General features: G+C 38.1%; 2 protein-coding genes across 5 annotated transcripts; one reads left to right on the forward strand and one right to left on the reverse strand.

Annotated features, from left to right (window-relative positions):
* Positions 1–1,382: 1,382 nt before the first annotated feature.
* On the reverse strand, positions 1,383–2,457 carry LOC120004107 (F-box protein SNE-like). Its single transcript, XM_038853356.1, has one exon. The coding sequence runs from the start codon at positions 2,017–2,019 to the stop codon at positions 1,462–1,464; it is 558 nt and encodes a 185-aa protein (XP_038709284.1). The 5' UTR covers positions 2,020–2,457; the 3' UTR covers positions 1,383–1,461.
* LOC120004105 (pentatricopeptide repeat-containing protein At4g26680, mitochondrial) lies at positions 1,783–12,570 on the forward strand. 4 transcript variants are annotated; one of them, XR_005469460.1, is made up of 3 exons: positions 1,783–1,920; positions 9,223–11,693; positions 12,238–12,570. XR_005469460.1 is itself a non-coding variant. In XM_038853355.1 (3 exons), the coding sequence occupies exons 2-3, from the start codon at positions 9,972–9,974 to the stop codon at positions 11,589–11,591; spliced, it is 1,533 nt and encodes a 510-aa protein (XP_038709283.1). In that variant the 5' UTR covers positions 1,783–1,920; positions 9,223–9,971; the 3' UTR covers positions 11,592–11,897. The 4 variants fall into 4 exon arrangements, 3 of the variants coding, with proteins under 3 accessions (XP_038709283.1, XP_038709282.1, XP_038709281.1); XM_038853355.1 differs by lacking the exon at positions 12,238–12,570 and having other exon boundaries at positions 9,223–11,148; positions 11,236–11,897; XM_038853354.1 differs by lacking the exon at positions 12,238–12,570 and having other exon boundaries at positions 9,223–9,529; positions 9,658–11,897.
* Positions 12,571–14,442: the final 1,872 nt, after the last annotated feature.

Below are 14,442 nucleotides of genomic sequence, written 5' to 3' on the forward strand. Positions count from 1 at the left end.
TATTCATTTACCCACAGTGCCAAGAGTTCCTGATAATTCAAGGTTACTTAGGAAGCAGCTGATAGATGAACGCGAGCAGTTGGTTAGCTTCATAGGTCATACAATCAATCTGAAGGAGGGTCACACTAGAAGTTCTTTCATGTTACTTGGTGGAGGAGATTTGCAAAGAAGAATGGTTCATAAAGCAGATACGTTTACAGGTTTATTTTTCTTTTCGCGATACTGATACAGTCACAGAAAGCAAGCCAGAGCCCGTTAGTATTTAGAAGAGAATGTAATGTAGCCTGTTCTTTAGATGAAGAAGAAAGGTAGAAAGGAAATGCCAGAGTTCAGAGCAAAGAAAGATGTAGAATGCTCTCTGCAAATGCTTTGGAAAGAAATGCTAATAAAACCCAATTTATACAAACTGCTACTTTCCTTTGATCCTGTGTATGCAATGCATTGTGTAGACTGAATATCATGTCTTCTAGCTACAAATTTTTTCTGAGGATCTTGTGGAAGGCACTATATCTGCTCTGAACATGGTCAAAATGTATATTTGGTTCTCAGAAGAATTCATAACTATCAAAACTGCTAATAAGAACATGATCCAACTCACACAATTTCTTGCCTTGGAATCCATCTTATGGAGTCCTTGTTTGTATTGCTTTGGTATACTGTCTTGTACCCTGCCAATTTAACAAGAGGGGTAACCCAAACTCCAAGCTCTTCAGAGTAATCCTCAAGCACCTCTACCATTTCATACTGATGCCTCACATCATCGGGGGTCGAGCTGTTCCAATCGGGTGACCAATTTCCGTAAACAGCGAAAATGTCCTCACTTTTAGGGTATACACGTATACAACCTCCCCTGCTGGCCTTTCTCCCCCTCAAGACATGGGAAAAAACGTTGACTTGATCAACAACATCAGAATTCCATGTTCTGAAGTTTCCACAAGACTTGTAAACCCAGAACCCACCCAATTGACTGAGCCATATTCACTATCAGTTTTAGAGTTCGACGAGATATTATCTGCTCCGAACTTAAGTCGCCCAGGGACACTAAAGTTGAACCAATAGATATCACATATGGGGGTTTCAAGTTTCAAGCTCAGTGGCACTAGTCCATTGTGCAATTGAGCTTATGGACTTTTGTATGGATTATGGACGAATAAGGCTACTGGGCTTAGGAAGAGTATCTCGGTTGTGGAGAAGGCTTTGTCCAGTCTCATTGACCATGTCAAAGGCCCATAGTGTATACAAATTGCAAACAACCAATCAAAAATTTGACATTTTAGCTTATCGGAAAAAAAAAAGACATTTTTTTTAAATATCTAATAAAAAATTAAAAAATTAAAAAATATTTGAAATTTTATTTTGTTATGAATTTATAAATCTAGTAAAAATAGCAGTAATAATTATGAAAATCTAATAATAATAAAAAAAAAAAAAACAATTTATGATGTTCATATGTTACTTAAATTAATAATTTGATGGCAGTGTTGTGGTTTTTGAGTAAGCGAAGAAATCGGACGTTGACGGGCTGCAGAGGAACATGAGAGATGGTGGGGACGCCTCACCGAATCTCTCCCCAACTCCGAGCCTTTCGTAGTATTCAACACAAAACAAAGACAGTGAGAGCTGCACCTCCTCCCGACTCCATGCCCTTCTACCAGACTCACCGACGAGTCTCAACTCGCCAAGCCGAATCAGCACGGGCCGCACGCACACCATGTAAAGCCTTCTGTAACCTCCGAGGGCCACCACCACCGGTCTCACACCGGACGGCGGAGGAGAGACGTGGCGGAAGCAGAGGTTCTCCCAGAGCGAGTCGTTCCGCGCAATGGTGCACCAGAATCTACAGACGCAGGCGGCCACACTTAGGGATCGACCATCTAGACGTTTCAGGATCTCGATTAGGATGTCAATGTGGTCGTTCAGGTGAAACTTATGTCTCTTCTCTTTATCTCCTGCTTTGCTTAGTTTCATAGCCGGTTGATGGTAGTTGTGCTGAATTTGATTGAATTGCTGCTGCGCCATATTGAGTGAGTAAGTTACGCTTGAGAGAGAGAGAGAGAGTGCAGGTGTTGAAGAAAAAGCAGTATGTGATATATATGGTGTCGTAAGATTCAAGGGATTTGATTTGATTTGAGAGAGGAAGAGAAAATCTGTTGAATTTATGTTGTTAGGGTGTGAGCGTGTATTGCATTTTCTTCCTGTCTGTGTGTAGAGAAATAATAAAGGGTGTGCTTTGACTACTTGGAGAGAAGGTGTTCGTGAAAATGCGTGTTAGAGGGGGTATCGAGTAGTGAAAGAAGTGGCCAAATGAAAAGGTCCAAGGCTGAAGAGCTGAAACCGATGCTTTAATTGCCCCCTTTTTTTCTTTTATATGCTGTTTTCAAGTCAATGGAGGATTTGTTGTTTGTTGTTGCTTTGTTTTACGCACTTCAAGATTTTTGTTCAGAGCCGTTAGTGAAACTCTCTCACCAAGTTCTTTTTGAGTCTCTATATAGTGTTATGTACATAGAGATAGAGTAGTAGACTATAGATAATATGTGAAAAATCTGCAAATCTTTGTCTGTGTGTTGGTGGACGATGAGTTAGTAGGAGGTACCTTTACCTAGCTAGGAGACTAGAAGAACCCTCTTGATTTTTTTTATTACAAAAGATTCCCTCGACTTGGTTTCATACTCAATACTCACCAGCAACAAAACTAATGACCTAATGTTTGATTAAGACACTAACTGTGGGTGCGATTTTTTGCATCTAGATATTGTTCGCTCTAGGGTGCCTCTACGAAGAATTCCTACCCACCCTCTCACGGATTTATTTCAAGAAATTATTGGTGATAGGAGAGTGATAGGAGAGTGAGTACTCATCACCAAGTGGTTATGAGTTCAAGTGGTGGAGGTGAGATGATTTCTTGAAATAAATCTGTTAGGGGAGCATATGATACTAATACTAGATGCAAAAAATCGCATCCACACTAACTATAAAATATTATATGATAAATATTATTTGATTTGGATAATTGGGTTACGTACAATCAATATGGGTAATGGCTGTCTCTTGGGTGTTGGAGTTTGGCACAGAAAGGGAACACCCAAGTCCTCTGAGACAGAAAGCGCATAATACAATATGAATAATCATGAAAGATTGATATTGACATTAGATTCACAAAAGATTGTGTGGATGACCCCACCCTATAATAGAGGGAGGAGAGAATTTCATTGTGTTTGTATTGTGTTGGACTTGTGTGTTGGATGCATTTGGAGAAGAAGTATTATTGTTACTGTTCTTATTATCATTGCTGAGAGGAACTTGATTCATTGCAAGCATACAAAAGTATATGAATGATACCCGTGAAGTGAGCATAGGAATTTCACATTCCTCACTCATTTCAACAATGACTATCATTTGTACCTACTTTCTTTGTTGCAAAGCAAAGCAAAGCATGCCCACATGCGAGGCCAACTTGCATTGAAGAGTTTCACCATTTATATGATGACAACCATTTATATGTATATATGTGTGTACATAATAGCCGGTATGATGATGGAAATAATGTGGACAAAGCAAAGCAAACAAGCGGAAGAACGGTAAACAGAAGAGGACCAAGAAAAAACAAACCACCAAATTAATTTAGAGCAAAATGGTTCCATATATGTGTATATATATATCCATGGCTAACCGCTCTCTTAGCTTGAAGTGAGTGTTAATGGAATCTAAGAGAGTAGTTCTCATTGTTTTAACTGAAACTTTTAGCTAGAAATGATTGTTTGTTTCCTCATGTGGGCTTTCTTTATGTACAACAGAGAGCCTGAGATTTGTTGATGAGGCATTCCTTGTACTTTCTGTTACTTCTGGAAAGAAACTTCTAAATTTACCTCGCTATGTGACTTTCAACAAACTGTCATTCAGACCTTTTGCTTGCTTTGTTAATTAATGTTATTGACCTTATTGATATCCTCAAATTATGGAACCTTTGTTCCATAATTTGCTCCTCAAATTATGGAACAAATTATGGTACTTTTGTCCCATAATTTGCTCCTCAAATTATGGAACAAATTATGGAACCTTTGTCCCACAATTTGCTCCTCAAATTATGGAACCTTTGTTCCATAAATTGCTCCTCAAATTATGGAACATTTGTCTTAGGGTGTAATGTTTGATCCCTATATATATGAGATTGTAATTGTAATGTTTCATCAATATACATACACACCAAATATTGTCTCTATTCTCTACAATTGCTTCTATTTTTTCTACATGGTATCGAAGCAGGTTTATTGTCTTGTTTAAGTTCTTGTTTGCTCAACAATTATGGCAAACGACGATTCTATCTTCTCTGGCGCAAAGTCGTATTCTACAGGTGCTTCAAGTGCTCCTGAGTTAGAGTCCAATCCAAATCAACGGTTGTGCTCTGTGCTTCTTAATGAGTTTAATTATCTTCCATGGTCCAGATCTATTACACTGGCTCTTGGTGGAAGATCTAAACTCGATTTTATTGATGAAAAGATTCCTTCTCCTGATGAAAAATCTCCAGATTATGGAGCATGGTTATCAAAAGACCAATTGGTGCGGTCATGGATTCTTAATTCCATGGATTCTTCTCTTGCAGAGATCTTTAGTTACTCAGAGTCTGCTTCTATCTTGTGGTCGGCAATTCGTGATATGTATGGCCAACAAAATAATTCTGCCAGAATTTTTGAACTTCAGCGAGATATTGTGAATCTTCAACAAGCCGGAAAACCTTTTGTTCAATTGCTTAGCTGTCTTAAAAAGATGTGGAACGAACTTGAGTTGTATCGTCCTCACACAGTTGATGCCACGATTCTTCGCAATCGTGTAATGGAGGACAAAATATTTCAGTTGTTAGCAAGTCTTGGACCTGAATATGAAGATCTCCGCAGCCGAGTTCTCATGTCTCCAGAACTTCCATCGCTTGCTTCTGTCATCTCCATGATTCAGAGAGAAGAATTAAGAAGGAAAGTCATGAATGTGGAAGCAAGGCCTAACCTTTCTGAGTCTCGTGCTTATGCATCATACAAAGGCAAGCGACCGGATTTAAAATGCCAACATTGTCATCATCTGGGACATCTAGTTGAACGGTGTTGGGTTCTCCATCCAGAATTGAAACCAAAGTTTGCTAAGGATAAGGGACTTTCTAAACCAAGAGTCCATGTTGCAAAAACATTACATGGAGATATGGTAAATTACACCTCAAATCCAATTTCTCTTATAAATGAATTTGCAACCTATCTTCAGGAGAAGGGAGGACATGGAGTTTCTGGTACAGAACACTCTAATTTCACAGCTCTTCTTGGTAAGTTTGCTGGGTTCTTAGCAGACTCGGGACATCAATTCAATGACAACTTTGAAGGTATTTTCAGTGCACTCTCTACTGCTATAGAATTTAATATTGTGCATGATTTTTGGATTGTTGATTCTGGTGCCACCCATCATATGACAAATAAATTAACAAATTTGTCTGACTTCAAAAAATTTTCTACTCCACCTCATGTGTCAATTGCCAATGGAAAAGGTGTTCCTGTTCTTGGTGAAGGTAAACTTAAATTGTTATCTAAAGATGTGACTTCAATAGCTTTATATGTTCCATCCTTTCCAGTCAAGTTACTTTCGGTTAGCAAACTCACTTTGGATTTAAATTGTTGTGCTATATTTCTTCCTCATTCGGTACTTTTTCAGGACCTTGTCACCAAGAAGATCATTGGTAGAGGTTTTTTTCTGAAAGGCCTCTACTACATCTCCGGAAATTTTCAACCTAGCAAAAGTACTCAAGTCTCATTTTTTCCTTCTTCCTCGGCAGATCATGTTCTCTGGCATCAACGTTTAGCACATCCTTCAGATAATATTCTCACTAAATTGTTGCCAAATGTTGATACCAATCATTTTTCTTGTGATATTTGCCATTTGTCAAAATCTACTAGATTACCTTTTGTGTCTTCTTCTTCTAGAACTACTAGAATGTTTGAACTTGTTCACTCTGATGTTTGGGGACCTACTCTTGAATCAATTGATGGTTTTAAATATTTTGTTACATTTATTGATGATTTCTCACGTGTTACTTGGGTGTACTTGTTGAGATCAAAAAGTGAAGTTATGAATATCTTCAAAGATTTTCATATGCTTGTTCAAACTCAATTTTCCTCTAAAATTCAAACACTTCGTTCTGATAATGGCACAGAATTCATGTCTAAAATTATGACACAGTATTTATATTCTCATGGCATTGTGCATCAGACTAGTTGTGTTGGTACTCCTCAACAAAACGGAGTAGCCGAACGTAAAAATAGAGACTTGTTGGAAAAAACTCGTGCTTTGATGCTTCACATGCATGTTCCAAAAGTTTTTTGGTCTTATGGAGTATTAGCAGCAGTTTATATCATCAATCGGCTTCCGAGCCGAGTGTTGTCTTTTAAATCTCCCCTTGAAGTTTTGCAGGAGAAAACTATTGATGTGTCTCACTTGAAAGTATTTGGTTGCACTTGCTTTGTGCATATACAAGCAGCTCATCGTGATAAGCTTGATGCCCGAGCTGCTAAGTGTATTTTTTTGGGGTATTCTTCGACCCAGAAGGGGTATAAATGTTATCATCCTGATTCTCGAAGATTATTTGTCTCCAGAGATGTTGTGTTTGAAGAAGCAACACCTTATTATACAAATTCTCAAGATGATTTAGAGGACGTGTTTCCCTTGCCTATATCCGAGAATATTTCTGAAGGGGTTCCTCACAAGCCTAATATTGCTGAGCTTGTTCCACACCAGGCCGAGTATCCTCCAGATATACAGACTGAAATCCGTCCAAATGTGTTAGCTGAAAATCTGGTTGAGAATCCTCCAGCTGAACAACCTGAGAGTCTCCAAGATGTGCATATGCTTGCTTCCACTAATAATCCTGAGGTTTCACAGTCATTGGTTCGACGGAATCCTACTCGAAACCGCGTTCCTCCAACAAAACTTCAAGATTACGTAACTTTTTCTGCTCGTCATCCTCTCTCCAAGTATGTCACTTATCATCGTCTTTCCTCAGCTCATGTGGCATTTCTCACCGCTATTTCTACTGTTCATGAACCTAAGAATTTCAAGGAAGCAAATTCTCAGGAAATATGGCGACAAGCTATGGGTGAAGAGCTTCAAGCTCTTGCTGAAAATCAGACTTGGAGTGTTGTTAAACTTCCTCCTGGAAAACAACCAGTGGGGAGCCGCTGGGTATATAAAACTAAATTTCACTCGGATGGTACCATTGACAGGCATAAAGCTCGCCTTGTGGCCCAGGGATTTACTCAAACTTTTGGTGTGGATTACAAAGAGACGTTTGCTCCTGTTGCTAAGATGAATACAGTTCGTACTCTCCTCTCAGTTGCCGTAAATTGTGGATGGTCTATGAGTCAAATGGACGTAAAAAATGCTTTCCTTCATGGGGATCTTGAAGAAGAAGTCTATATGAAACTACCTCCAGGACATCCACAGAGTTCGGACTCTTCTTTGGTTTGTCACCTACACAAATCAATCTATGGGTTGAAACAATCTCCACGTGCTTGGCACGCCAAGTTAAGTACTGTTCTAAAAGAGTTTGGTTTTTCTTGCAGTACAGCTGATTCTTCTTTGTTCATTCGCCGTTCTTCCAATGCTATAGTGGTGATCCTAATTTATGTTGATGATCTTATAATTGCTGGGAACAGTATTGAGGATATTTCTCAACTCAAAACCACTCTTCAATCTCGATTTCCTATTAAGGATCTTGGTTCCTTAAATTATTTTCTTGGCATTGAAATGGCAGTTTCGAGCAAAGGTTTATTTCTAAATCAAAGGAAGTATATTCTTGATTTGCTAGAGGAAACCGAAATGATGAATTCAAAGCCAGCATCTACTCCGCTGGATAGCAAATTAAATCTTGATACAGCCAGTGAACCTTTACAAGCAGTTAGTGATTACCAACGGTTGGTTGGTAAGCTCATTTATCTCACTATTACTCGGCCTGACATTACTTATGGCGTAAGTCTTGTTAGCCAGTTCATGCATGCTCCTACTCTTTTTCATTTGGGCATTGTCAAACGAATCTTACGTTACCTCAAGGGCTCTATTGGTCGTGGCATAGTTCTAGCTAAGCACGGTCACCTACGGATTACAGGATATAGTGATTCTGATTGGGCTGGAAATGCTCTTGATCGAAAGTCCACTACTGGCTATTGTATGTTTGTTGGTGGAAATCTTGTTTCTTGGCGTAGCAAAAAACAACATGTGATTGCTCGTTCTAGTGCTGAAGCTGAATATCGTGCAATGGCCTCCGGTGCATGTGAACTCATATGGCTTAAGGGTTTGCTCGCAGATTTGGGTTTTCCAAGTAGTCTTCCTATGACTCTTTTTTGTGATAATCAAGCTGCTATGCATATTGCTGCTAATCCCGTGTTTCATGAACGCACAAAACATATTGAAGTTGACTGTCATTTTATTCGTCATCAAGTTCAGAATCACATTATTCAAACAGTTTACACTCGAAGTCATGATCAACTTGCTGATGTGTTTACAAAGGTTTTGTCTTCTGGTCATTTTCACCGATTATTGTCCAAGCTTGGCTCAATCAATCCCCTTGATCCAGCTTGAGGGGGAGTATTGACCTTATTGATATCCTCAAATTATGGAACCTTTGTTCCATAATTTGCTCCTCAAATTATGGAACAAATTATGGTACTTTTGTCCCATAATTTGCTCCTCAAATTATGGAACAAATTATGGAACCTTTGTCCCACAATTTGCTCCTCAAATTATGGAACCTTTGTTCCATAAATTGCTCCTCAAATTATGGAACATTTGTCTTAGGGTGTAATGTTTGATCCCTATATATATGAGATTGTAATTGTAATGTTTCATCAATATACATACACACCAAATATTGTCTCTATTCTCTACAATTGCTTCTATTTTTTCTACAAATGTTAAAAGGGTACGTGGTGTTTAATTAGCTTGTTGGATTATTGATGCTTTGCTGGTATTCAGAGAAAACTTACCAAACCAAGTACCGACACGAGCAAAAACTCTTGTTGGAAAGTGTTGCCAAATGAGTCCAAACTCTTGCTTTGTTTGTTTGTTTTCATAGTTAGTACAAGCATGTATGTCATTTCAAATGTTATACGAGAGAGCCGGTGAATATATGAAACTAAAAGTAAATTAACGTTGGATAATCTCATTGGAGCTTAGCTGTAATCATGTTATGTGCAGGCCCACTACTAAAGTTTGGGTTTGACATCCCAGTCATGCAAATCAAGGTGTCTTCCAATTCCCGTAATTTCTTTCTAATTTAATCAGCCTACGTGAGCCCGGGCGAGCAAAATTGGAAGCCAACTTGGGCCTCGCGCTGCAACGTACGAGCCCGGCCCAAATATAGTCCAGTCTGGCTCAACTGGGTCAGTAGCCCAAACCCAACCCAACCCGTTTACAGTGAATCTCAGCCAATGGTGGTGGGGGATGTCGGACTTGTCATCAGCTGCACAGCCGTCGCTTGTTGTTCAGCAAATTCTTCAACAAGGTTTGCACTTACCAAGTTATCAATTTCCTTTCCTTTGTCTGCTATTGATTCCGTCTACATGCTCAGTTTCACTCGCTAAACTCGAATGAACTTGATGATTATAACAATCACCATGTTTTGTGAATCAGCTGAAGAAGAGTGAAGAGGCGGCTACTCCCCTAGCCCAGCCCATGGGAAAGCCTTTTTTTTCTAGTCTACGTGCATTGTTTGCTCCAATGATGCCTATACGGGATAATGTTATATCATATAGATTGGAGATTTGGAGATGTCAATCGATGAGCCAGAATTTCTTTGAATAAAGGCTAGGCCCCCTGCTATGGCCATATATATTGGATAATCGGCAAGACCCACTTTCATACTAGGGCATTTTCTTTCATATTTAGCTCGTCTCGCTGTGTCCAGGTGAGTAAGGACGGGAACTCTATTTATCTTGGTAATTGCTATGAACAACTTTTCAATTCGTCGGTTTTCAACCTCGCCTAGTTCTTGCGTACCAACAAACTCCAACTCTGTAAAATCCTCAACTCTTGGGATTCTGGGGGGAAGGATTCGGGATGTAATTCCAGTTCCCCACAGAACGATTCCTGAACCCAGAGGGCAAGACCTCGACTTTGTCAATGTTGCACACAGCCACCTGATTCACTCTGATTGGGAGAAGCTCAATGCTCTATCAACCCATCTCACTCCCTTTAGAGTCAAGCACATGCTGTTAAAGGTCCAAAAGGACTATGTTCTTTCGCTTGAATTTTTCAATTGGATCAAAACCCAAAACCCTTGTTCCCTTACACTCGATACATATTCAATGATTATGCACATTCTAACTAAGTATCGGAAATTCAAGTCTGCGGAATCTATCTTGAGGAGCATTTATGTACCGGGTTCCATAGATTTTCCTTCTAAGTTGTTTGAAGCAACACTGTATTCTTACCGCTTGTGTGATTCTTCTCCTCGTGTTTTCGATATGTTGTTTAAGTGCTATGCACATATGAAAAAGTTTAGAAATGCCACTGATACTTTTTGTCAAATGAAAAATTACGGGTTTTTGCCTACTGTGGAGTCCTGTAATGCATACTTGAGCTCATTGCTTGATTCTGATAGGTCGGATATTGCTTTGGCATTCTACAGAGAGATGAAACGCCATAGAATATCACCAAATGTGTTTAGTTTTAATATGGTCATGTCTGCTTATGGCAAACTGGGAAAGCTAGAAAAGGGAATTGAAGTGTTCAGGGGGATGGAGAAGATGGGTGTTGGGCATAATGTTGCCTCTTATAATACCTTGATTGCAGGATATTGTAATAAGGGTCTATTGGAATTGGCTTTGAAACTTAAAAACTCGATGGGTAAGAATGAGGTGCATCCTAATGTGGTTACTTTTAATGCTCTTATTTGTGGATTTTGCAAGGAAGGGAAACTACATGAAGCAAATAAACTTTTTAGTGAAATGAAAGCCGTCAATGTGTCTCCTAACACTGTCACTTACAATACTTTGATCAATGGATACAGTCAGATGGGAAATAGTGAGGTGGGTGGCAGTCTTTATGAGGAGATGGCGAGGAATGAAGTTAAGGCTGATGTCTTGACATATAATGCCTTGATTTTGGGTCTTTGCAAGGAGGGTAAGACCAAGAAAGCTGCATATTTGGTTAAAGAACTTGATAAGAACTTTGTCCCAAATGCCTCCACTTTTTCTGCCCTTATAACAGGACAATGTGTGAGGAGGAACTCAGATCGTGCTTTCCAGTTGTATAAAATCATGGTAAGGAGTGGTTGTCATCCAAATGAACATACCTTCAGGATGCTGATTTCTACATTCTGCAAGAATGAAGATTTTGATGGAGCACTTCTAGTTCTTGAGGAAATGATAGAGAGAGCTATTCCTCCTGATTTGAGCATCTTATCTGAGATTTATGACAGACTTTGTCTCTGTGGAAAAGATGAATTGGCTATGAAGTTATGCAGCAAGATGGAAGCTAGATGCCTCATGCCCGAAGGATTTGACAAGATGAGAACATCAGCTCAGGATCAGATAAATGAAAACAAAGTGATAGAGAAACTGTGAGGCTCTTCCTACATTTCGTACTACTCATTCTTTCGGGCTTTAGGCAATGCTGGCTGGCATACGATGGCACTTTTATGAACTCCTCCATAAGTATTCAGGAAGGTAATTTCATTTTTAAAATTTAGGTAATATCATTATTGTTAGCTCTTTGTCAAGAAATGCTGGAGTTTGTGGATTTCAACTTCTAATTATCCAAGCATAAGGTAGATTTTGGATTCAGGAGTCAGGACATCTTTTCTTATCTCCTTTAATCAATTTATGAACATTTAGCATTTGATATATGGGAATTAGGAAATTGTCTATAAATCTAGGTCCATAATTTGGTCCATGAGATGATATGCCTTGTCTTCATTATAAGCATTTTTAATATGATGTTTATACAGTGTCATAGCTCTATCTTAATCAATTATGCATTTCAAATGTTCACTTTGTTCATAATTGTGGAAAGGCTGAATTCTTGTTGTTCTAGGAGAAGCTGATAATTTACCAAATATCTGTGTTTAGTACTGGGTTGGGATAAATGAGAGTTTCTTTGTATTGTAATAGGAACCTGCATTTGCTTTTATTTAAATTATGACGACAATTATTTTCCGGTTTTATAAACCAAATGCATTTTTCTTTTTTGAGAATGAAAACTGTATTTCAGGAAATGAAAACATGAAACTTTGAAAGCATTTTCCGGACAGGATTCCCTGAAGACAAGTGTACAGCCCAAATATTGTTCTGATAGTGATCATCTCTCATGATTTGAGCTTTCGTTGCGTAGCTTCTTTAGATGCGTGCTGGCTGGGTATTCTTGTGGAAAAAGCAAAACCAACTCATTTAATTTTTATCTCATTACATAACAAAAAATGGAAAGTAATAGGAAGAGCAATACCGACTAATTACAGGTTTTTCAGTATATTAATTTGTTTATTCATTAATATATAGTATGTTTAGTGTCAACGTGTGTATGTGTATTGTGTATACTGTATATATAAGTACCTACCCAACAAAAAAGAGAGTATATATATAAATAGATTCACATGCATGTAACTAAATACACAGAAAATCTCACCACCTTTATTGTGTCATCAATTTATCATGGTACACTAAAGGTGGTGAGATTTTTATTCGGTGGAGTACAACAATGTCCAATGTAATAGGGATCATCCAGGAGTGTCTGGCGATGGTCGTTTTTAGAGTTTGTATTCTTTTTTCTTTTTTTTTTCTTGTTTTTTGTTTAGTTTTCTTTATCGTACTTCATTTTTTATCATGACCCGAGTGACTATAGACCTCAATTACTTAATTTATTGGGTGAATTAATATCATCAGGTTTATGACTTTTTTTTAAAAAAAAATTATTGTATACACTAAATATACATAAGCGCATGTTGATATTAAGAAACCGTTTAATATGTTTGTGATTGTAGCGAATTATATACCAAACAAAAATGTTAGAGATTTCAATTATCCCTGTAATCAATCTTGATCATTAATTGATGTAAGTGTAGGAGTTCACAAAACCTTATGTATATCAATCAAGGGATATAATTGATTACTGGGATGATTGTGATCTCTTTTACTTTGATCCATGTCACTTCTCTGTACCAAATCAAAGAATTTAAAATTACAATCACACACACACACACACATATATATATATATATGTTTTGTCTGGAAAAAGCATCGTGTGTGTGTATATATATATATATATATATATATATTCAAACAGTCTACTTTGATAGACTGTTCTATATATATAGAACAATTCCACTTTATATAGTACCCTATATATATAGAAGGCACAGGATGGTATGGACTTCAATTTGCTTTAATTTGTCCATCTTCCGTCCTCACTAATTCTGTTAATTTTAGTTGTCTCTAGTGTTAGAAAATTCACTCCAAACACTGTAAACCAATATTTTCTCCTCTAGGCCAAAGCCCGCACAGTTTTGTTATTTGGGTCGTTGGCTAAAAAAAAAAGTCCGAGACTTTTCTCCCATACCATATTAGAAACTTATCCCAAATACTACAAATAAATATTGTCCATTTTGACCTGAGCATGCATCGCTTTGTTTTTATGAGTCATCGCCTATGGTACTTAAGCTTGAAAATTGCCTTGGTTATGTGAGAGTTAGTGAATCTTTCTTTATAAATCATACGTTATGAGTATTACAGAGTATCATACAGTTACACTATTACAGAGTAAAATAGCGTGAAAAAAAAATAAATATATATAAGAGAACTTCAGAAAAAAATAGTAACCTATCAATCCAACGCTACAAAAAGATTGTACTATGAATTTACAAACTTCGAACCATTTAAGGAAATTTTTTTTGAGAAGAAAACTTCCATTAAGAAGAAAGAAAGAGACAATCAGTCTCAATTACATGACGGAGGAAGGCAGGCTTCTCTCCCAACCACTCATGAGAAACATAATTAGATAAAGCATACTTAGCTAGCGTGTCAGCAACATAATTTGCTGATCTTTTAACATGAGAGAAGCTGACATGAACGGAGGAATCAAGTAGATTTTTTGTAGAAGCAATACACAATCCATTCTCAGATAAGTCCACTTCATTTCCCTCCAGCGCCTTGATAACCAACAGAGAATCCCCTTCCAGCACTACATCATGACAGTTGAGGGACTTGGCAAAAACCAAAGCCTCCCTCGCTGCGATACTTTCTGCAAAAAGGGGGTTCAAAGGCCCCGGAACACAAATTGTTTTGGAAGCAATGTGAGTCCCTTCCGCATCACGGGCAATTACACCAATTCCCACCTTGGAGTCTCGAAGAGCAGCGTCGAAATTGATCTTAATCACTGAGGTTTGTGGAGGCCTCCATTTGATCGGGGGCTGACTAATGCGGC

The sequence above is a fragment of the Tripterygium wilfordii genome, chromosome 8 (genome assembly GCF_013401445.1).
Source record: "Tripterygium wilfordii isolate XIE 37 chromosome 8, ASM1340144v1, whole genome shotgun sequence".
Taxonomy (NCBI): Eukaryota; Viridiplantae; Streptophyta; class Magnoliopsida; order Celastrales; family Celastraceae; genus Tripterygium; species Tripterygium wilfordii.